General features: G+C 53.1%; 1 protein-coding gene across 1 annotated transcript; it reads left to right on the top strand.

Moving 5' to 3' along the window:
- Window positions 1-23,663, top strand: HMGCS2 (3-hydroxy-3-methylglutaryl-CoA synthase 2). Its single transcript, XM_032778323.2, has 9 exons — window positions 1-113; window positions 2,240-2,694; window positions 6,669-6,794; window positions 12,579-12,743; window positions 13,866-14,034; window positions 18,463-18,633; window positions 20,353-20,459; window positions 21,391-21,516; window positions 23,546-23,663. Exons 1-9 carry the CDS (start codon window positions 1-3, stop codon window positions 23,650-23,652), a joined length of 1,539 nt encoding a protein of 512 aa, XP_032634214.1. The 3' UTR covers window positions 23,653-23,663.
- The last annotated feature ends 389 nt before the right edge of the window (window positions 23,664-24,052 follow it).

Below are 24,052 nucleotides of genomic sequence, written 5' to 3'. Positions count from 1 at the left end.
ATGTTCCGCCTCTTCAGTCAAACCAGGTGCTGTTTGCAAGTGAAGCGAGCGCTGCAGAGACAGGAGTGGCTCCTTCGGCCAGCACACCTCACAGCTGCCACACAGCAGGCCAGGTGAGGGGCAGATTGGGAAGCTAGGCCTGAGGGTCGGGACATGGGGCACTCTCCTTCGCCTCTGCTGGGATCATGCTCTGGGAATCCTGGCAGATCAGTTGGGAATGTGTGTGAACAGCTTTCTTCTGGGGAGTGACCTGACCTGCTGTGCTCTGCACTCCAGTGTGAAGGAGGCTTTGGCACTGCCCGGGAATGGGGATCTGACACAACAGCTATTGGGAGCCACACTGAGGTGGCTTTGTGATCTGGGAGAAGGGGGTGCACTGCACAGCTGGTACTGCATTAGGAGGGGATGTGAACAGGGTGAGGACAGAGCAGTAATACAAAGGGCCCGGGGTTTGACAATAACGGAGTGGAGGAACATAATCCCAAAGGCAGGTATGCAGGGGGATGGAGAGCGCTGGGACCCAGTAAGGGTGGAAGACCTGGGCAGGAGGGTGGCAGATAACTAGACCCAAGTTTGCAATCTGATTAGGCTGCACATGCAAAGCCACCTGTCCCACATCAGAGAGGGGAGAGTGCCTCTCTCTGCAGCTGTGGTGCAGCTACATCTGGATGCCCCTCTGCACCGGAAAGAGAAGGATGACAATTTTTGGAAGTATTTCAGAGAAGGGCAGCAACAGGCTGGAGTTGAGGGAAAGCTGCCAAGAACAGATTGTGTACAGCTTGGCTCCAGGGTGATGTGATTTGAATAGTAACATGGAGCACTTGCTGTACAGAGCACTTTGGGCCTGATGCCAAGCCACTGAAGACAATGGGAGCTTCTCCATTGCCCATGGCCTATGAATTGATCCTTTTTATACATGAACTAATTACGGTGTAAACAACAGAGCAGGAGAGGACTAGAGAGCTAGGAGTAGTGGTAGGGAATGTAGCAAAGGCAATGTAATGGGATATCAGGAGAGCCGTTAGGCCGTGGAATAACACCCCAAGGAGTAGAAGCGAGTCCCCTGAGTTTGGCCATTTAACACACGATTGGCAAGGGAACTGAAGGGAACAATCCCTCAGCAGCTCAGGGAACGAACTACTCAGAGCTGCAGAAAGGCTCTTTCTTCTCCAAGTAGAGCAGGGGTGGCCAACCTGTGGCTCCGGAGCCACATGCAGCTCTTCAGAAGTTAATATGCGGCTCCTTGTACAGATACCAACTCCGGGGCTGGAGCTACAGGCGCCAACTTTCCAATGTGCCGGGGGTTGCTCACTGCTCACCCCCTGGCTCTGCCACAGGCTCTGCCCCCACTCTACCCCTCTCCGCCCCCTCCCCTGAGCCTGCCAGGCTATCACTCCTCCTCCACCCCCCCGAGCCTCCTGCATGCCACAAAACAACTGATTGGGAGGTGTGGGGAGGGAGGGGGAGATGCTGATTGGCAGCTGGTGGGTGGGAGGTGCTGGGAGCGGGGTGCAGGAGCTGATGGGGGGCTGCTGACATGTTACTGTGGCTCTTTGGCAATGTACATTGGTAAATTCTGGCTCCTTCTCAGGCTCAGGTTGGCCACCTCTGAAGTAGAGTAACAAACAGAGCTGTTAGTAATAGGGTTGCCAATTTTGGTGGGCTGTATTCCCAGAGATTTCATCACATGACATAATCTTTAATTCCTGGAAACTCCAGGCCAATCCGGGAGGGTTGGCAACCCTAGTTAGCTGTGACTGAAAACAAGGGGTGGTTTAGAATAAAACAAACACTGCCTTGGGGGCCGGGGGGACAGGTTCTATAGTATGCAGATTCCCTTCTGGAGCATGAATCAAAGCAGCTCTGTGCATGTGTGGAGAGGGGCCCCTGCTGCTGCTTTGCAGACATCTGCAAATGGGGACATCTCTGAGACGGGCTATGTAGTTAACAGAGTGCTGCCCATGAGGAGGCTGCTGTGCCCTGTCTTGGCTCTCCAGCCTATGTTGGGTGAGAATGTGCAGCCAGATATCCCCGCTCGCGAGGGTTCTGCTGTCTCCTTTGCGGTCTGTGTTGGGGTAGCGTGTGTTATATGCTATCACAGTCTCAGGTGTCTGATATGGCCTCTGCAGCCCACACTAGGTCTGTGCGTGCACTCATGCAGCTGACTGTGCCCCTGAGGGGTCTGTGATCTCATCCCACCACATGTCAGAGGACGCTCAGCATTCTCCTTGTCTTTCAGTTTCTCCACCGTCTCTGTGGAGCACTTGTCTCGGTCGGATTCATGGCCAAAGGACGTGGGCATTCTTGCGCTTGAAGTTTACTTCCCTTCGCAGTACGTAGAACAAGTGGAGCTGGAGAAGTATGATGGCGTGGAAGCTGGGAAGTACACCCTGGGCCTGGGCCAGAAGCAGATGGGCTTCTGCTCAGCCCACGAGGACATTAACTCCCTATGCCTGACCGTGGTGCAGCGTCTTGTGGAACGCAGCCGTCTCTCCTGGGACTCCATTGGCCGGCTGGAGGTTGGCACAGAGACCATCATTGACAAGTCCAAGGCCGTCAAGACAGTTCTAATGCAGCTCTTCCAGGACTCGGGGAACACGGACGTTGAAGGCATTGACACCACCAACGCATGCTATGGAGGCACAGCCTCCCTCTTCAACTCTGTTGACTGGGTGGAGTCCAGCTCCTGGGATGGTAAGTGACATTCAGCTAGCATGGGTGTAGGTGCCACTGCTCTACCACCCAGGGCCCAGCCAGGGCTGCCAGTGAGAGATGGCCAGTGGCAGTAGGCCGGGGTAATGGCTGTCCCGGCTTCACAGTGGTTGATACCCCAAACTGGTGGCCTTCTAGGCTCTGAACTGAGTCCTCAAGGGCAACAGTGTTAAGAAGATAATGGGGGTTTGGTTTAGGGTTGCCAGGCGTCTGATTTCCGACCGAATGTTGAAAGTCCGGTTGGCGGTGCAGCGGGGCTAAGGCAGGCTCCTTGTGGCTCCCGGAAGTGGTGGCATGTCTGGCCCTTAGGCACGGGGTGATGAGGGAGGCTCTGTGCGCTGCTCCCATCCCAAGCACCGGCTACACAGCTGCTGGACATGCTGCTGCTTCTGGGAGCTGCCTGAGGTAAGCGCTGCCCGGCTGTAGCCCATAGCCAACACCCCCTCCTGCACCCCAAACCCCTCATCCCTGGCCCCACTGCAAAACTCATATCCTGAGCCAAAGCATTCACCCCCCCACACCCCGACCCCCACCTCGGCCTGAAACCTCCTCCCGAACCCTGAACCCCTCATTTCTGGCTCCACTCCAAAGCCAGTCTCCCCAGCCAGATCCTCCCTCCCTCCCACACCCCAACCTTCTCCCCAGCCCTGAGCCCCCTCCTGAACCCCAAATCCCTTGTCCCTGGCCCCACCCAGAGCCCACACTCCCAGCCAGAGCCCTCACCCTCTCCCACACCCCAGTGCCCTGCCCCAGCCCAGTGAAAATGAGCACGTGAACAAGGGTGGAGGAGAGCGAGCAATGGAGGGAGGGGTGATGGAGTGAGTGGGGGCGGGGCCTTAGAGAAGGGGCGGAGCAGGCCCTCAGGGAAGGGGCGGGGCAAAGGTTTTCTGTTTTCTGCCATCAGAAAGTTGGCAACCCTAGTTTGGTTACAAATTGGCAGTGTGCTCTCTGGGCCGGGCCCTCTATGCTGGAACTGAAGTGTTTAAATCAGGCTTGATGCTGTGCCTGGCCTCCCTGTCTGCCTCCCCATGGCTTCCCCTACAGCAGCCTTGCTGGGAGCCCCCTGAGTGGCTGCAGGGCCTTATCTGGTGCAGCTGCCTCAACAGCTCCCCCGCTGGCTATGTGCAGCATCACAGGAAGGAGGAAAGCTGCTCTGACTACTCCATTGCTGCATTGGAGTCACAGGGAGAGCAGGCTGGGAGCTTGGCGGCACCAGGAGCTCTGAGGAGGGAGGCACAGGAGCTAGCTACACTCACTGGGGAATCCTCCTCATGGTCGGGGAATCCCCAGCAGGGTGCTTGCCAGGGGTTTCTGCTCCCTGGATGTGGAGCAGCTACTATTATGTAAGGACTTGGGGACTGTCTGCAGAGATCAAAGGTCCAACTCCATCTTGTAGAGGGGATGCTGGCCTGGGCTGCAGCCTCAGAGGGTGAACATAGCATAAAAACGTAAGAACGGCCGTACTGGGTCAGACCAAAGGTCCATCCAGCCCAGTAGCCTGTCTACCGATAGTGACCAATGCCAGGTGTTCCAGAGGGAGTGAACCTAACAGGTCATGATCAAGTGATCTCTCTCCTGCCATCCATCTCCATCCTCTGACAAATAGAGGCTAGGGACACCATTCCTTACCCATCCTGGCTAATAGCCATAAATGGACTTAACTTCCATGAATTTATCTAGTTCGCTTTTAAACCCTGTTATAGTCCTAGCCTTCACAATCTCCTCAGGCAAGGAGTTCCACGGGTTGACTGTGCAATGTGTGAAGAAGAACTTCCTTTTATTTATTTTAAACCTGATGCCCATTAATTTCATTTGGTGGCCCCTAGTTCTTTTATTTTGGGAACAAGTAAATAACTTCTCCTTATTCATTTTCTACACACCACTCATAATTTTATATATGTCTATCATATCCTCCCCTTAGTCTCCTCTTTTCCAAGCTGAAAAGTCCTAGCCTCTTTAATCTCGCCTCATATGGGACCTGTTCCAAACCCCTAATCATTTTAGTTGCCCTTTTCTGAACTTTTTCTAGTGCCAGTATATCTTTTCTGAGATGAGGAGACCACATCTATATGCAGTATTCAGGATCAGGGTTTACCATGGATTTATATAAGGGCAATAAGATATTCTCCGTCTTATTCTCTGTCCCCTTTTTAATGATTCCTAACATCCTGTTTGCTTTTTTGACTGCTGCTGCACACTCCGTGGATGTCTTAAGAAAACTATCCACCATAACTCCAAGATCTTTTTCCTGATTAGTTGTAGCTAAATTAGCCCCCATCATATTGTATGTATAGTTGGGGTTAATTTTTGCAATGTGCATTACTTTACATTTATCCACATTAAATTTCATTTGCCATTTGGTTGCCCAATCACTTTTGTGAGATCTTTTTGAAATTCGTCACAGTCTGCTTTGGTCTTAACTATCTTGATTTGTTTAATATCATCTGCAAACTTTGCCACCTCACCTTTTACCCCTTTCTCCAGATCATTTATAAGTTGAATGGGATTGTGCGGTAGGGAACAGCAGGCTCTGGCTTCTGTTGCCGTTAAATCGGGGTCAGATGGAAGCAGGGTTGTTCAGTACACGTTCTGGTTGCTTTAATGCAGAGCATGCATCACGTGCAGTGCAATAGCAGGAGATGGGTCGCTCTGTGCTGGTTGGGGCCACTTGATGTTTTTTAAGTATGTTCAGCCCCTCAGGCTGAAACAGTTGAGCCCTGTTGTCTCCCATAATGAGGAATGTGACCAAGCCCTAGGCAAGCGGCCCGGCCTCTGCAGTCCCAGAACTCCGCAGTCCTGTCTCCATGTCCTACCCACTGCTCCCTCTGTGTGAGGTCGATGCACATCTGTGAAAGTATGGCAGCAGGCGACATCTGAAACCGTGTCACCATGGCAGTTTGGCCATGCCCCTTTCTGCACCGGGGGCCCTGTAAACGTCTGCTTGGCAGATTGTCTGGGACTTTAAAGGTAACTTTCAAAGCTTTCTTCCCCGCCAAAATTGCACTTGTGCCCTTTTCTTGATTTTTAGGAAGTAAAGAGGGCTGGAAAGTGCCAGCTCTGGGCTTCCTGGTTTGGTAGTAGGACCTCTTGGCTATTTCAGAGGATGTCTATTGTTCTTTCTCACAGGGATGTTGCATATTTAGCAAAGGCTTCCTTCCCCCAACATGTGACTCACTGAAGTGAAGTAGATGCTAACAAAAGCAAACACGGACTAAACCCTTCATCTCACCTTGGGTGCCACTTTCTTGACTCTTGTAATGTCCTGACTGGAGGAGTTGTCTGCCAGCATCCCAGGCTTCCTGGCTAGACCACTCTGAATTTCTAAGAAGGAGGAAGAAACCTTTTAAAATTAAAAACGTAAAGGTGTCAGACCCCCTTTATCCATCAAAGCGTCTATCCATTGTTAAAGTTAGACTCAGGACTTATGGTTTGTCAGACCACTCTGTTTTATTAGCACAGCGCTCTGCTAATACACCCAGATAATGTGAGCCCCATACAAGACACAAACTATCTTATTTATACAGATAAAAGGGGGGGAGCATTTAGCAAGATAACAAAGGAAGCAGAATCTGATAAGTTTACCTGGGCTAGCCATGCATATTTTATTTCCTTACTAACTATTACCGATTTTCTGTTAATGTTTCGCCATTAGCACCCTTGTTTATGCCTAATGTTTCTTTTCCTGGCACCTGTATTTTAACATTTCTTATTTCTGCTTAAAGGTACATACAACATTTCTTTAATCCATTTTTATTTTTACAATATAATTTATTCTACTTTCACACCATCAAAGCAAGGCGGTGGTGGTGAAAAGGGCACGTGCTCAATTTTGTTTCCCTTGCGGGTCACAAGGGATTTGTCCACCTTTTGGCACAGGGATAAACAGAGATTTAGACTTGTATGTGATTTTTTTCATGTTTATGCCTAACCAATTCTATGTTCTCGTCTTGTCCTAGGGCGCTATGCAATGGTGGTCTGTGGTGACATTGCAGTCTATGCCACTGGCAATGCCCGTCCCACGGGAGGGGCAGGAGCTGTAGCGATGCTGGTTGGACCAGAGGCCCCTCTGGTGCTAGAGAGAGGTTGGTACCATTAATACAATAACTTTGTCTTTCCTAGGAGTATTTGGTGCTTGGCCAGAGCTGGCTAGGTTCTAGGAATAGGCCAGTGTCCGGGGGCAGCTTAGCCCTGGGTCCAGCTCAGGGCCCTGAACCCAGGCAGGCAGAATTAGTCCTCCACAATTCTCCTGCTATGCCCTGAGCTTCTTCCTATCTCCCTTGGGTCTGTCGGTTTCTGCAGCTTGTGGCTCTGGCCATTTTTTCTCTGGGTCATTGTCATTCTGGGGCAGCCTCTCACTAGCTTCCTGGCAGGACCTTCTGTCCCTGGCCTGCTTGCTCCTCTGGCAGCAACCAACCCCTCTGCTTCTCAGCTCTGTTACTCTCCCAGCTGTTGTGAGGCTGCCGATCAAGGATGATCAGCAGTTCCTCTAGTAACTCCTTGGCTGCCAAGTCCACATGGGGTTTACATGCTCCATGACATGATGCAACATCTAACCTGGTCTTAAAACTCATTGAGAAGAATTGCTGAATTTCCATAGCCACCATCAGCCTCATGGTTGGCTAAATAAAGAGAGAATGATTGATGGCCCTGCTTCAGTAATATGTGGTGGCACTCAGCCAAAGTATGTGTCAATATGAATCATCCTGGCTGCACTGAGGACAGTGTAGCTATGTTGTCTTTCACCAGCTGAGACTCTGGCCCTGTATCTGTGCATTTCCATCCAGCTAGCATAAGTGTGGTGAAACTTGTGATAAGCACAAGGACTTTCATGGAAACAGACCACATGGTTTAGGCAACAAAGGATTTTACTAAGAGGCACTAAATTTGCAAAAACAGATAAAAGGGTTTTTTTGGAAGATCTTGACAAATTACAGACTGTGGATACAACTGTCCCCGGCCCAGTACGCATGTGGCTTGACCTAATTAACAACAAAGGACTGGAAGTATACAAGAGATATAAAATAAATAAATAAAAAGATCCAGAGAAGCTGAAATCTTTCCATAATCTGGCCAACATGACTGATCCAGGAACAGGCTACTTTAGCTGTGCCCATTCCCAGGATTCAACTGTGTTATGGATCAAACACACCTTTTCTCTGACATTTAGCAAATGGAGCAGGCACTACAAAGCCCTCTGTCGTACCTGTTACTGTTCAAACCGGATGAATCGTACAAGAAAACAGAGCAATCTAAGAGTATGGGTATCAGACTCCTGCTGCCTGTGCACAGCTTAGGAAGGTTCCTAGCTGCAGGCCTGAAGCAGGCAGCGCAATGCTATATGAACCAGGTCCACCCAGAGGATTCAGAGGGCCTGGGGCATGGCCAGGTTTTTGGTGGCGGGTCCCTCTCGGAGGGAAGGACCCACCACCGAATTGCCGCCAAAGAATGAAGCGGCAACAGTAGAGCAGCCTAAGTGCCGCCGATCACGGCTTTTTTTTGCCCTGTCGCGTGCCATGCTTGCACTCACCAGGTGGCGCCCACCGCCGAAGTGCTGCCAAAAACCCGGAGCGGCTCGTGGGGCCCCTGTGGGGCCCACGGCCTGGGGCAAATTGCCCCACTTGCCCCCCCCCAGGCGGCCCTGATATGAACTCAGACTGATGTTGATCTGTGTGAGACCCACTGCCAGCAAACAATACATGTCCTTGTCAGCAATGTAGCCCCAGAGACCACCTGTGTCACAGATATCAGGCCGAGTGGGAGTGCTGGTGTCACAGACTCACAGGGCATGCCCACTCTTGGCCCTGTACGGTTCCTGGGGGGAACCCCCTTCAGTGTGACAGCCCTTCTCAGGGGTCCACTCTCTCTTGGGGGTTAAGCCCCTTCACCTCCTGGAACCGCACCTCTCTGAGCCTTAGCATGCCTGTCTCTAACTGTGGGCCCCTCAGGAAGTCCACTCGCTCCTGAGCACCCCCACCGCCAGGCCTCCACTCCCAGAGGGAATAATGTAACCCTGTTCTCTAGACCGGAGAGACTCTCAGCCAACGTAAAACAGGAGGGTTTATTGAGCATCTGAACACAACATAGGAAACTCTCAGGGCCTGCAGGCCTGGCCTCCCTCAGCACAATACATCTAAGTCTCCCTGCATCCAGGTGGGCTCTGCCTGCTCTCTCCCTCCAGTTCCAAGCTCCTGTGCTTTCCAGCTGGGCATCCAATATCACTGGTTCCCAAGCCCTGCCTCTGTCCTTTGTCTTCTGTCGTGGTAAACAGGGTCGCCTGGGCCTCCTCTCCTCTCAGCCATCCTTTGTCCCCACTGGCTGGAACTGTTTGGTCAGGTCACCAGGGTCTTCTCTCCACAGTCCATTGTCCTTCCACTGGCTAGAACTGGCTGTGATTCCCGAGCTGGGCCTCCTGGTCACCAGTCGCTGGGGTATCCATTCTCCAGGCCATTGGCTTGGGTCCCAAGTTCCGTCGCTTGTCCTCTGTAACAACAAACTCCCTCTCCCATTACCTCGTTAAACCAGTAACACCTAGGGAAACTGAGTCCCACCTCTTCTGCATGCAAACCATTGAAAACTCAAGAAAATCCCCCACTTCATCACAGCTGGCTCACTGTCTCTCCCAGCCCATCTCAGGGCCCGGAACCAGGCAGCACTTCATTTGTCTTCTTTGCAAAGGTCAAGAATGAGGTGCCTCTGATGAAAGGCTTCAGATGACCTTATCTTACCTGATGCTAGAACCAGGAGCCAACGCTAACCTAGAGCTCACGCTCACAGACAGACTACGGGTTCACTACGCTGACCCTTGTCGGCAATGATGGTGCATGCCCCAGACTTGGTGTCCTGGGGAACGTTAACATGCATGCTGAAAAGGCCTCCGATGTTAAAGCCTAAAGTCCTCACTTGCCCCCCTAGGATCTCACAGGCCGTCTCTAGTCCAACCCACACAGTGGGTCACACCCGGGTCTCTGGAGTCGATTCGCTGCTGATCACATCACAGCCCAGTTGCTGGCTGGGCTGGGCCTTCACCTCTGTCAGGCAGTGACCTGGGAGCTGTGAGAGCTCAGACAAGGAACGTGAGCCTGACCTGACCACACAGCCTCTTAGACGCTATCGAATTCCAGCACAGCTGCCTGCCTAGCACAGAATGAGGAGTCAACGAACCAGTTAATTGTCATCCTGGTACTTCTGCCTTGACTTCTGACACACTGTCCCCCATAGGCGCTGACTCTGGGGGTGCTCCTCGGCTGGAGCACCCACAGAGAAAAATTGATGGGTGCTCTGCACCCACCGGCAGCTCCCCACCTCTTAACCCAGCTCAACTCTGCCCCTCCCCTGAGCACGCTACGTGCCAGCTTTTTCCTTCTAGCTCCCAGCACCTGCACTGAGAAACAGCTGTTTCGCGTGGCTGAGAGGGAGGGGGGAGGAGGGGGAACGCAGTGCGCTCAGGGAAGAAGCGAGGCCGGGGCGGGGATTTGGGGAAGAGGTCCAACAGGGGCAAGGAGGGGGCAGAGTTGGAGCGAGGACTTTGGGGAAGAGGTTGGAATGGGGGCAGGGCAGCGGTGGGGAAAGGGTGGAGTCGGGGCAGAGGCAGGGGGCACGCAAGTTCCCACCAGCGCTGGGGAAAGTTGGCGTCTATGCTGTCCCCCCATCCCTGTGTCCTCTCATCTCTGTCACCCAGCTGTTCTCCACTCTGAGCTGGATGTGGGGTTGGAAACTCAAGTTTGGATGGCAGAGAATAAAGGCTGAAGCAGATTGACACACACAACTGCTCCAGGCCTAAACTGAGGCTGTTATTACATACTCTGAACTGTCCTATCTGCCCCCATAGTGGCTGCCCTAAGGAGCTGTCCACGGTGGTAAACGGCTTTCCCAATCCTGAGGACCTACAGCCCGCACCAGAGCCCAGCACCAAGGGCTGCAAGGAACCATCATCTTGCTGTGCTGAAAGGTTAATGCCTGTTCAGGAAGGCTTCAAAACAGGGCCTTCTCTGCCTGTATCCAGCCACCAGCAGCCCATTCCTGAAGTTCAGCACATTCACTCCTTAGGGAAGAGTGGAAACCCTACAGCAGCTTGAATCCACCCAGGCCCTTCCTGGCTAGTGCAGGAGAGTCCTGAGCAAACAGCCTCATTCAGGGAAGGAATCTTCCCTTCCCCACTTCAAACACACAACTGTCCAACCAGCACTGAAGAAACCTGCCCTGGACACATTGGTTCTAGCTGGGCACTGTTTAGTATCAATCTCCCACTCCTGAGCAAGCTCACAGTCGCTAGCCAAAGGACAACTAGATGCCCATCTAACTGAAGCTAATATTCCAGACCTGGCACAATCTGGATTTGGGGCAGGATATGGACCTGAAACTACTTCAGTGGCACTGCTGGATGAACTCCTGCTGTCAGTGGATACAGGGCAGACATCCAATCTCAGCCTTCTGGGTCTCGCTGCAGCATTCCCCACGGCCAGTCATGAGATGCAGCTGTCGTGCCTATGAGAGGTGATGGGTCCAGGGAACGCACTAAAATGGTTTCAATCCATCTGGTAGGGACACGTTCAAGGGGCAGTGATAGAAAACTGCACTGCTGCCTCTGAACTCATCGCTGGTGGAGTCCCTGGTCCTAGCCAGCATCTACATGCAGCCCCTAGGGGAACTGGTCAGAGGACATAGACTCAAGTGCAGCGATATGCAGATGACACACCTCTCTACCTCTCCTTCACCACGTACAATCACACCATTATCATCAGGATGGCCAGTGGCAGCCAGAAGAAACACTTTGAGGAGTTTGCAGCCATGGTCAGTTCAGTCCATAGCCTAGGAGCCTCCTGAATTCCTCGCTGACGCTGAGCTCTCATGTGGCAGTGTCCATGAGTAACACTTTCTGCTACCTCCAGCTGGCTGGAGGTCTCTGCCCCATCCTGGCAGACGATCTGGCCTCAACTGAACACAACTTCGTCACCTCTCGGCTGGGCTGCAGCAGTGTGGTATACCTGGCCGTGAAACTGGCAGCACTTAGCTCAAGTTTCCTAACATAGAATGGGGCAGCACATCTCCTCAGCAACATGGGATGCCATGAGCCCAACAAAACCATCCTCTGTCCCCTATGCCAGCTTCCCATAGAATATTGAGTTCACTGCCTCAGTCCTTACCTTCCAGGTGCTCAATCCCTGCCTCGGCCCACGTCATCTAAGAGGGACTAAAGTTCCAGGATGAGGACTTGACAACTTTGCACCTCAGGCACAATGGACCTCTCTACTATAAGGGAAAAGCTTGTGTGTGGGGAGGAGACTGAGCTTTCTTGAGGTCTGGGCTGGAATGAACTCCCCTAGGAATGCAGGACCATCCCAACCTTCACCACCTTCCCTCCCCAGTGCCCAGCACATTTCTTTATCTGCCTTCTCTGTTATAAGCACAGAGCAGCATGTACATATTTATATAAAAGCACTCCAAGTGCTCCGCCACACAGAATTTCCCCTCTAGAGGGAGGCTAAGAGAAAGTGGACCACACACGCCAGCTGTTAGTCATGTTGCGTTATGCATTACTGGAAGGTGCTCAGATACTACACAGACAGGGGTGGTACAGGAATCTACCTACCTTCCCAGTGTGTCCAGAGAAGGTTCTCTTCATAGAAAAGATCTCAAATATGAAGGCTGTAGAATGAGGTCAGAGCAGGAAGAGGAGTTGGAAAAGTGGCTCATGAAATGAATGAATTTTGTGAATTTTATGAGGTGAAATTTTTTTTGTAAAGAGCTGTGGTGGGTTTTGGTTAAGAGGTTCGTTGCAGGTGGGGGGCTGGTATGGAGAGGATTTGAGGTTCTGTTCCCCTGCTGTCTCCAATACACAATAGTGAGTCTGTTTTCTCTCCTCCAAGGTGTTCGGGGAACCCACATGGAACATGTATATGATTTCTACAAACCAGACCTGGCTTCAGAGTATCCCATGGTGGATGGGAAACTCTCTATCCAGTGCTATTTCCGGGCCCTGGATCAATGCTATTCTGTCTACCGCAAGAAAATCCAGAGCCAATGGCAGAAAGGTACAGAGCCTATGAGTGAAGTGGGAAATCTCATGTGTGCCATAGTTTAGACAAACACCTGTCAGGGGTGGTCTAGGTTTCCGTGGTCCTGTTTCAGTGCAGGGGGTTGGACTAGATGGTCACTTCCAGCTGGACATTTCTATTATTCTATGTCAGCGGGGGTACCTGCTCCTCTGCCTCTGTGGGACTTACAGTCTGTCTCTCTGCTCCCCTTTGTTGTGTCTGTCTACCCCACCGCAACCCAGGTTGTAGGGCCTGTGGATTTCTGGGTAAGAGGACAAAAGGGCCATAGACTGGAGGGGGCCAAGAGTGATGGGAATGCAGTGGTGGGGATAGGAGGTGGAGACACCAGAAGTCCATGAACCTGTAATTGGTTGGCCTCTGACCTGGCTGGTAGACAAAGTGGTGGGAGAGCTGTTGGAAAGAGGCTGGTTAATGTGGTGTCAGGGGCCAGGCGTGGCTGGGTGATAAGACAGGCAGCACATGTTGAAATGGTGGGTACTGTTTCCTCCATCTGAGGAGAGTTTAAATCCTTTTAAAACCCGTGTTTCCCTGCTGTCACCCATCTGGGGCTCTGTGCCTGGGGGGCTCGCAGGTGGCAGCATGCCAGAGCCATGAGGGTGTTCCCGATCGGAGGAAGGCGTGAGCGCCTGGCTGTGTGGACAGGTGCTGAATAGCCATTGTAACCAACCCGCTGCCCCAGACCTGCCAGGCTGAGCCCAGGCAGCGACAGCCGGGTCTGCAGCACCCGTGGTTTGCTGGATCGAGAGAGCCCTTCCAGCTCCAGGGGCCAGTCCCTTTTCAAGGTAGCTCCTGTGCAGGAAGGGTGAGACTCTGCGCCAGAGAGCTGTGAGGGACTCTCTTGCCCTAGTTTAGTATGAGGGTGAATATATCTCCCCACATTGTCCCCATTTCTGGCATCCGTGGGGTTGTTGGTGTCTCCTTATGCAGCATGGGAAGGCTGTGGGTCTCTTCCCCACCCACCCATCCATCCCATTGCCCTGTGTGGGGTAGGTCTATGGGTCTTTGCCTTCAGTGCCTGCTGCAAGTGCTGCAGCTTTCTGTGCACAGTGGGGTTGATGGGTCTCTAATGGGTGTCTTCCGTCTCCTGTTCTGCTGCAGTGGGGGTGGACAAACCTTTTACCCTGGAAGAATTCCAGTTCATGATCTTCCACACGCCCTTCTGCAAACTGGTGCAGAAGTCTGTGGGGCGAATGATGCTCAATGACTTTCTAGCAGCTCCCAACCCCGACACGCAGAGCGGCCTCTACAAAGGGCTGCAGGCCTTCAGGTGGGTGAGCGCTACGGAGCAGGAGTGGCCTCTGCCAGGGGTGTGAGAATCCCTGAGCTGCCAACATCCATGGAGAGACAATTCTGTTAGTGGGCTGCAGGAAATTGGAGCAGGGTCCACACATCTGTGGCACATCCCCCATAGGGACTCTGCAGAGACAGATGCTTTTTCAATGTCTGTTGATAACGATATCCAGCTTTTAGTTAGCACTTGTCATCTGCAGAGCAGTTCAGCAGTATTCTCCCAATTTTACAGATGGGAAAACTGAGCCTTCAAAAGGGAAAGTGACTTAACCAGCAGGCCAGTGGCAGGGCCAGGAATAGAACTCAGTCCTCTGAGTTCCAGTCTCATGCTCCAGCCACTAGGCCACATTAGGAACATCTTGGTGGGGACTGTTTTTTCCTTAGAGTGCTGTGGATGCTCAGGGGAGAGGTTATTGTGGGAGGATGTTTGGGGTGAGTGTGTGATTTCCTTAGCGAGGGTGCTAGGTGATGGGGAGGCGAAGGGTGTCCTGGCAGGGTGGTGGGTGTCAGGGTACGTGTTACCCCTCTGGCAGGGGCTGATGCATTATGGCAGACAGCATTTTGGTGTGAGGGTCTGTGGGCACTTGGCTCTGTAAGCTGTGGAGGCTGGTACATGGAAGGTGGGGCTGGGGCAAGGTCGCATGAGAGCTGCAGGCATTCAGGGGGGTGTGAGCCCTCTAGCACGGGATGCCTGTGGTCAGGCGGAACATGGCTCTCTGCTGTTTGCTGTGTCAAGGTTTTGGGGAGCGCTGAGTGCATTTTGGCCACTATGGGTGTGACCGCAGAGCCAGAGTCAGTGGACAGGAATGTAGCAGCAGCACTGAGACCACCGTTCATGGACCAGGACCCCACTGTGCTAGGTGCCGCACAGACACGGAACAAAGAGCTGTTCCAAAGAGTTTCCAGTCTAAGTACGAGACAAAGGACAAGAGGCAGACACAGTCAGGGGAGCGGAAGGAGACAGTGAGACAGCGATGGTCAGTGTGGCAGGCAGGGGTCTCAGCACTCCAACTGCCTAGCCACGCTGGGTGTTTTGCAGGCATCATGGCAAATTGGCTGGATCGCGAACAGGACTAATGATTCTTTGAGAGGTGCTTCTCTACTGAGAGATGGGGATTGTTATTGAAGAGTTAAGGATTGTTGTTTGCCGGGGAAGCAACGGTAGCAACTCAGTAATGAAGCCTGAGCAGAGCTGTGCACTGAAAGCATGGATTCAGCCTTTCCGTTATGTATAAAAATACAGCAGTTCCTCCCATCCCTGGAGCAACTGCTCTCTGAGAGCTGAATGAACTTTCAGAGAATTTACAAGGCACTCTATTAGTTTAGGAATCACATTTCTTAAAGGAGGTATTTTTAATTTTATACCAGACTTTTTTGCCCCTAATAATCTCAGTAACAGAAGAACATTGACTCTTCAAATTTCCCGTGGAGTTAAAATGCCCTGGAATCTTGTGCACAGGCTCCAGTGTATAGACTTTAAGGCCAGGGGGGACCATGGTGATCATTTAGTCTGATCTCCTGCACACTAAAGGCCACAGAACCTCGCCCACCCGCTCATGTAACAGACCTCTAACCTCTGGCTGAGTTACTGAAGTTCTCAAATCATGGTTTAAAGACTTCAGATTATAGGGAATCCACCATTTACACTAGTTTAAAGCTTCAAGAGACCCATGACCCACGCTGCAGAGGAAGGCAAATCATTGGATTCATGATCATTTCCCCCCATAATTCTTCATAACTGAAGGTTTCTCCTTCTGCAGAGGCTGAAGGTAGGGTGACCAGGTAGCAAGTGTGAAAAATCAGGATGAGGGGTGGGAAATAGGCAACTATATAAGACAAAGCCCCAAATATCGGAACTGTCCCTATAAAATTGGGATATCTGGTCACCCTAGTTGAAGGTTAGAGGTCTACTAGAGAAGTCCATGAACTGCCCTTTTTCAAAATGTCTGCTATCTCCTACTGTGCTCAGTAGGACTGAAGTGCCTCCAACGCCTCACATCCTGGGGGAGCACCATCTTCCCTGAGTGCTGCTATAGTTTCAGTCCTATTGAGAACAATGGGAGGTGGGAGTCATTTTGAAATGGAGCAAATTCTTTGTGACAATCTCTCAGTTTTGATAAATGGGGCAAAACATGGCCATCAATCTAAATAGCTTTTCAAAAACTGCCTATTGCACCAGCTCTGCTCAACAGAGAGGTCAGATTTTGGGGGTGGGAACTAGAATGTTTGTGTGTTTGTGCAGGGTATGTGTATGTGCAGCTGAGACACCCCAATCTCACATAAGGGATTCCAAAAATGGAAAAAAACAACAATAGGGCTTTTAAAGAGACAAGGTGGGGAATGTGATATCTTTTGGAAGCTGGTCCAATAAAAGATATGACTTCACCCACCTTGTCTCTCTAATATCCTGGGGCCAAGACAGCTACAAGGACACTACATGCTCTTTAAAACCAGTTTAATCTTAAATATCTGAATCAATAAACATGAAAAAGCCTCAGTCAGTCTTGTGTGATCTCACAGTTCAGGACAATTACACCTGTATTCCCCTTCCGTGCTCCAGCCAGGGCACCCACTCTCAGGCTTCTTGCTCCCCAGCTGTCACCTCTCCGGGGCGGAGATGTGTTTCTCTTCCTCCTGACCGGAGTCTTTTCTGACTGCACCATTCCCCCAGCAAGCCAGATGGCCTGAGCACACCTGCTTTGTTTGTCTTCTCAGAGGTTCTGAACAGTGTAATTGTTCGCAGCTGAGTTACTGCCTAGCTTTTTCTAAGCAAGCACATTTATTCTTAAGATAAAAGTGTTACAGAGAAAACATTGCAAACAATAAAGGAACCTACTCTCAAGCTAATAAGCTCACCAGAGATCACCTCCTGTCTCTGCCAAGGGCTCTAGCAGGCAAACAGTCATTCAAGCCCCTCCAAGTGCTTTTCTATGGTTATAAGACCATAACCACCTTGACTGAGAACAAGCCCACCAGTGAGTGCCTCTTTTATCCAACTGGGGCCTCTCATCTTGTCCTCCTATAACAGTGATCTGCAGACAGTGGGTTACTTCTGAGGGCACAGTTAAGAGAGCGGCCAGAGATGAGAAGTTGCCTCCCTCCACAAGTATTTCCTGGGACACCTACTCAACTAAAAGTTCAGCCTTGTCTGGCCCATTGTTTCAAAGAGTCCCTTGAAGATCAGAACACTGCCAGGGTTTGCATTAGTCCTGGCTCCCTCCTAGAGATGTTCCAGACAATCCCCCAGGAATACATGAACATTTGCATTTTTAATACAGTGAACTCCTAAAATGATTCAACGCAACTCAGTCAAGCTTGGCTAGGATATGTAAGTAATTGCCACGTGTCACCTATGGTTCTTGTATTGCCAGCACGGGGCAGAGTTAAGGTTTTTGCTGACACAGAAAGATTTAGTTCTGCTATTAAAAAAACACATCCAAGTGCAGCTTGTGTCCAAGAGATCACTGTCTGGGGAGAGGCCAAGACAGGGCAGAGTTCAGGCTGTTTAGGTGCCTAGCTGCATTTCCAGACCGTAATGTGTTTGGATTTGTTTGACTTTACCCTTCCCTCTGGATTTCCTGGGTTTGGGAGAACACCACCATCCCAACTGCATTTCACCCCAAGTGATGGGTCTGCACTCCCAGCCTTGATGGAATTGTTTGCTGTCTGGGAGCTGTACTAGTGCTAGGCAGGTGAGATTTCCCATGGGGGCCATGACCACGTGGGGCACAGAGGTTGTCCCTAGAGAGTCTGTGGGCGTTTGCAGCGGCTCAGATTTCCATGGGGCGATGGTAGCTGTTCGGTGAATGACAATTCTGTGTCGGGGTATTGAGGTGTCTCTAATGCCAGCTGCAGGCATCTCCCCAGATAACACCGAGCGCTCCTTGCTGCTCTGCATCCCTACTGAGTGACTGGCATGAGGCTGTCCAGGTCCTTGTCTGGCAAACGCACGATGAGCGTCATGTCACCCAGCTCGACTGTTAAAAATGAAAACACAAAGCGGGTGTGGGAGCAGCAGCTGTTTGAGGGGCTCAAGACTTTCTAGCAGGGCTCCGGGGAGTGTGAGATTTCCCTAGCTGGAGCCATGGTCCATCAGGCAAGTGAGATTCTCTTCCGGGGGCTGTGACTATCCAGGAAGGGGAGCAGTTCCCCAGTAGGGACTGTGCAAATTCAAACAGGGTGCAATATGAGTAGCCAGGGCTGCAGGACTTCAGGCCAGCGGCACTTCCCTAGCAGATCTTTGCAGAGCTGTCAGCCGTTGACCCTTGCTGCTATGCATATGGCTCGCTGTGGGGAGATGGATTGCCAGAGGGGATTCGTGCTGGGCAGCTGGTGCATTTTCCCAGCACAGTTGGTCCTCCTGGCTGGTTAACCCACCAGTGAACCTCCCCCTCCTTCTTCCCAGGGGGGTGAAGCTGGAAGACACCTACTCCGACAAGGATGTGGAGAAGGCCTTTCAGAAAGCTAGCCTGGAAATGTTCAGCCAGAAAACCAAGCCCTCGCTGCTCCTCTCCTCTCGCAACGGCAACATGTACACCCCGTCGATGTATGGCTGCCTCGCCTCCCTCCTCGCACAGTGAGTGCCAGCTCCAAGCACCCCTTTCCGCCAAGCCCTGCCCCACCCCTGTTTGCCCAGGCCTTGGGACTCCCACAGCCCAGCAGAGAACAAGCAGCACACCCCAAGTCAAGGGGTTGGGCACAAAGCTGACTTCCAGAGGGGATCTGAGCCTGCAGCCTTTGTGCTGAGCAGCAGTTACTCCTCGTCTAAAGGGCCTTTCTCAGTTACTAAGCCACGGTGGGGGGAATCTGACAGAAGAGCTGTGATTTTTCCAGGACTAGTCTCTGCCTACGGTTCCATTTTTTTAAAAAACTGGATCAAAAATGACTCAGCCACTTGGTATCAAAGCTTTGTGCATCTGTGTGCATGTGAGTGGTTGGGCTTGTGTGTGCATGTGGGTGTATTTGTGTGCGTGAGTGGGCATTTGTGTGATGTGTGTGTGCACGAGCATGTGTGCATGTGCACCTAAGCAGGTGGCTGCATGTGTGTGCATGCATGCAAGCAGGCAAGTGAGTGCGAGCACGTGTGCATGTTTGAGAGCAGCGCGGGGGTGTATGCTCAGTCGTGCATGTGTGTGCATGGGCACATGTTTATGTGTGTGTGAATGGGTATGTGTGTGTATGACGGGGATGTAGCCTTTGCCATTATAAAATATTTGTTCTTACAACCTTCTCCTGATCCGCAGTTACTCCCCAGCAGGAGGGCTTGGCATGAGAAGGGGACACATTCCAGATTACACAGTGACCTTTTCTCTGCCATGATCTGTCTGTGGGTTTTTCCCTTTCAGTGCTTCACTTTGCAACATTAAAAGTCTTTTTATTTCGTTCCATGCATAGAGTTGCCGTTTCACCAAACCCAGTGTGTGTTAGAGGCAGAGGGGAAAGAAAAGACTCAGCCGCTCTCGGGGTGGGGTAGACCCTGCTCCTGCAGGTGGACCCTCGTGCACTCCAAGGATGATGGTGCTAACTGTGCTTTGCAGAGCCTGGCTGTTCCTGTCCCTTAGTGCACAGTCTTCCCCACAACTCCTAGTTCTGCCCTAGACACAGCAGCGTCCCCTGGTCTCCCTGCTCTCAGCAGGGACTGCCATGCACATTAATGCTCCCTGTGTTCTGCTCATCTAGCCGTTGGTTTTCCTATCACACCCATCACCAGGGTATCTTGGCTCCTGGTGTATGCTCTCCCAGCTGCTGTCTCGAGGCATGTCTGAACTTGATCCTTCTAGGCCCCACTTCAGGGAGCCTGCTGGCATGGAAAGCCTGGAGACAGTTTCTCCCCGCAGTAGCTGGAGATCTGATGTCCTGGCTGCTCAGATGCAGGTGATGCTCTCTTACCTCACTAGTCATCACCAAATCAGCCCGCAGTGGTGCCCACTCGCAACTTCAAACCCTGCTTCTGTTCCTCGCCTGGACCCCACAGCCTTAACACCAGTGACAGGAGCAGGAGGCAAAATCTCCTGCCCGCTTCCTGGGGTTGCCTGCTGTCACGCAGAGGGATTGTTTCTATTTTAGGGAGGTACAGCCTAGGTTCAGCCCAGGGGCCATTTCTGGTTGCCCCCCACTGATTTAAAATAAAATCTCTGATTTCCAGCATGTCCCAGGTCAGAGTAGCTCACCTACAGCCCACACATTGCCCCTGGGCCATCAGCTTGCCAGGCCGTGTGGGTAGCTCCCAGGATTTGGGGCGTCTGGCCTTTAACACAGACGTTCTCCACTGACAGCTTGGTTTGAATTGCCACAGATACTCTGCTCAGCAGCTGGCTGGCTCCAGGATTGGGGCCTTCTCCTATGGCTCGGGATTGGCTGCAAGCTTGTTTTCCATGCGCGTCTCACAGGATGCTGCCCCGGGTAAGTCCCTTCCTATTCGCTCCCTTCGCTCATCAGCCATCAGACACCTTAGGTGGCAGTGATGGCTGTGGAGGCTCATCTTGCCTGCTCTGGCCTGGGGACGAGGCTTCAGTTCCCACCCCAGCCCTCATCCTGGGGAGCTCCTGAGCCCCCAACCCGGGCATGGTTGTAAATATCCTGAGTACAGGAGCAGAGAGTGCAGAGTGCGGGTGGAGAGTGGGCCTGGACAACCCCCCACGGAGCTGTGTACTGGCTGCAAAGACCAGACTCTGCTGCTGCTGGGGTTAGCAGAGGGAGTCTGAGGGTCGTTGCATGGAGGTTCCATGTTGAACAGGTTTTGGGGGGTTGCCTTCCAGTGAGTGATAGTAAAGGGGGACCCTGGAACTGCCACAGCAACCCTGACCAAGGATGCAGCCAGTCTTGACTGTGACAGTGGCCAGCACCCGCTGCTCCAGAGGCAGGTGCACGAACCCAGGCCGAGGGGGGGCAGTTAGGGGGTTGCTTGCCCATGGGGTGTGTGTCTGTGAGTTTATTCTGAGCCCCTCAGCGGCTGGCTGAGATTAGAATGTAACCTGAATCACAGTGTGACTGCAGAAAGCCCTAGGGACAGTGTCCCTGCTGGACTCCCACCCTCATCCTGAGCTGGGTGCTGAGATTGGAGCTCAGGCCACCATACAATGGGGTGAGTTGAGATTCATTCGGGATTCTTTGTTGGCTTCTGAATGGCTTTGCCCACCTGGGGAAGGAGGCAGATGGTGTACGGGGCCTGTGGGGACAGCCGTGGCCCGCAGGGGGAATTACCTGGACACCAGTCCCCTGCAGGGGAGCTGCGACCTGATGAGGCAGTGTTCATTGGTTAAGATCCCTTGGGCACCCTCAGCTTCCCTGGCCCTGACTGGCCCTCTCTCTCACCAGGCTTTCTCTTTGCCAGGTTCCCCCCTGGATAAGCTGGTCTCCAGCCTCTCCGACCTGCAGACTCGCCTGGATGTCCGGAAGCGTGTCCCCCCGGAGGAGTTTGCAGAGATCATGAAGCAGAGAGAGAAAAGCCATCACCTGGGTGAGGGAGCACAGTCAGAGGGCCCAGCGGCCAGCTGCAGCCAGCACTCTGGTGCTGACACCTCAGTGGGGCTGGACTTCCTAATGTTGGGTCCCTAAATCCATGTGTAGGCACCTCAGAAAGAGGCCTGATTTTCAGTCATGCTGAGCACCTCCAGTTCCTCTCAAAGGCGGGGGTGGGAGTGGAGGAGGGTGTGGATCAGGCCCATGACCACTGTCCATGGCAACTATTACTGGGAAGCCCTTGCTGCTGCTTTGGGTGGGTGAATCCAAGTGGAGTCTGCATGGTGGCCAGCCAGGAAACAACACTGCACATCAGTGAACTGGGGCAGCTGGAAGTCACTGGCAGACAATACACATGGAACCACACATGGTCCCCTCTAGGGACATGCCTGAAAACCCTTGGAGTACCAGGAAACAGGGCCGACTCTAGGTTTTTTGCTGCCCCAAGCAGAAAAAACTTTTGGCTGCTCCCCACGCCAGCCCTGGGCTCTCCCCCTCACACCAGTGCCCTCTCCCACCCACACTCCCTGCCACCCCAGCCCTGGGCTCTCTCTCCCCCCCCCCACCCGCAATCCCTGCTGCCCAGCCCTGGGATCTCCCCCAGCACCACACCCCCTGCCACCTCAGCCCTGGGCTCCCCCAACCAGTGCTGACTCTGCCCGCTGCCTCCTTGCCTCCAGTCGGTCCGGTGTTGGCAGGGTCAGGTAAGCAGCGGGACTCCCGGGCTGCATCTCACCCCAGGGTCCTTTCAGCCAGGGCTCCCCGCTCCAGAATCTGCCGGGACCCGGGAGGGCAGAGCTGGGGGACCGTGCTGGCAGGGGCTGAGGAGCTGGGGCAGGGTAGCCCCAGAGGGAGCTGAGCCCCAGAGAGTGGGACGCAGGCCCCACATGCCAGCGCCCCTCCTTCTATGGTCCTGCTGCTGCTGCTGCTCCTGGCCACCCTGCTGCAGTCCCTGGGCAACTCGGGCTGCTTTGCCCAGCCCCAGCTGCGGTGCTAGGGGGCAGCCGCCCTGCGGTACCTGCAGGCGGCTCCGTGTGCCCCATGTGGTGGTCCCCAGCCTGAGTGTCCTCCGCTTGGAGTCTGCCCAGCCCAGCCACAAAGTGCGGCACTGCTCCCTCACAGCGTGAACCGCAGTGGCCCCAGGGAGCCCCCGTGCACTGCCAGGGCCAGCTCTAGGCTTTTGCCACCTGAATTGGGGCTGGGGGAAAAATGTCCGGAATGCTGCCTCTGAAAATGTGCTGTGCCAAGCATGTGCTTGGTTTGCTTGTGCCTAGAGCCGGCTCTGCCAGGAAAAGGGCAGGTGTCTCTTTGCCCAGCCTGGCCTCCGATTCAGTGTCCTCAGCACGCTGGAGAAATTCCTACTGACATCCTAATTCTGCAGTAGACATTGGCCCCCTTGTTAAACCACCGTGAACAGCTGGACACACACACATCCCTTCATTAATTACCTGGCAATGCTCCCTTACCTCCTCCTCCTTTTGATTCTGTACAAACTAAGTCCAGGGAAACAAGGTCTCTTCTGCCCTGGTACCCTTCTTCCCTGCTGGGGGAGCATGGGACTCCCACCTCTCCCACAGCCACCGAGTGGAGGTGCTGGCCAAGGCTCTGGAGGATCATTTGGGGCCCTCACCTGCTGGGAGCCCCACTGAGTTCAGATGTGCTGCGTCCATCACCTAGTGTCTGTGCTGGAGAGCTGGCTGGCTGGAGCTTTCTGGAGCCAGTCTGGCCAGGCAAGAGCACCTTCCAGCTCCCTAGTAGTGTATTTTCAGGCAACGGGGGCCAGCAGCTGGAGCCCAGGCCTGGAAGTCAGGAGACCTGGCGGCTGTTCCCAATTGTAGCTTTCAGATCACCTTATCCCAGCCAGGGCTGCGCTGGGAGCCTGCAGGGAGATCCAGACCTCAGGGTGACACTTCCAGCAGCTGTCCCTCTCCCTGTGGCAAGGCTGCCAGGTTGCTTACAGCCCCAGCACAAGGGGATCCTGCCTCACAGCTGCAGCACCCATGCTTCAATCCCGTTCCTCTCTGCAGTGAACCACACTCCCCAGGGCTCTAAGGACGACCTGTTCCCTGGCACCTGGTACCTGGAGCGAGTTGATGACAAACATCGCCGGCAGTATGCCAGGAGGCCACTCTAGGGGGGACAGGCTGCCAGGTGAGTCTAAATCCTCCTTGGGGGCCTGGTGATCACAAGGCAAGCAAAGGCAGATGGGGAGATGGGTGAGTGGAGTGGAGGAACAAGGGATCAAGGCAGTACTTGGAGGGACTTCCTTTCTGAGTCCATTTCTCCTGGGATATGGGAAGAACAGGAACTCTGGAGATTTCCACAAGGCAAGGATGGTTGCAGTGGGAACTGGGAAGGTCTGGGACCACCCAGCAGCTGGGTGCTCATCAGAACATTAGTGGCCAGAGCCAGTTGCTTCAGAGGAAGGTGTAAGAACCTCACAACAGGCAGAGGTGATGTAATCTCCCCACCATACTGGGTCTCATTGGAGGGTGAGGAGCCCCGGTGGGCCAGCCTGTACTCCACCCTGGTCC

This window comes from Chelonoidis abingdonii, chromosome 7 (genome assembly GCF_003597395.2).
Source record: "Chelonoidis abingdonii isolate Lonesome George chromosome 7, CheloAbing_2.0, whole genome shotgun sequence".
NCBI lineage: Eukaryota > Metazoa > Chordata > Testudines > Testudinidae > Chelonoidis > Chelonoidis abingdonii.
Note: the sequence above shows the minus strand (reverse complement) of the source record. Positions and strands in the feature narration are given on the sequence as shown.

Coding starts and splice junctions, on each gene's coding strand:
- HMGCS2 (XM_032778323.2), top strand. CDS start 1: ATGTTCCGCCTCTTCAGTCAAACCAGGTGCTGTTTGCAAGTGAAGCGA. Junction 14,035..18,462: donor AAAGGGCTGCAGGCCTTCAG/GTGGGTGAGCGC, acceptor CCTTCTTCCCAG/GGGGGTGAAGCTGGAAGACA. Junction 20,460..21,390: donor CTCACAGGATGCTGCCCCGG/GTAAGTCCCTTC, acceptor TCTCTTTGCCAG/GTTCCCCCCTGGATAAGCTG.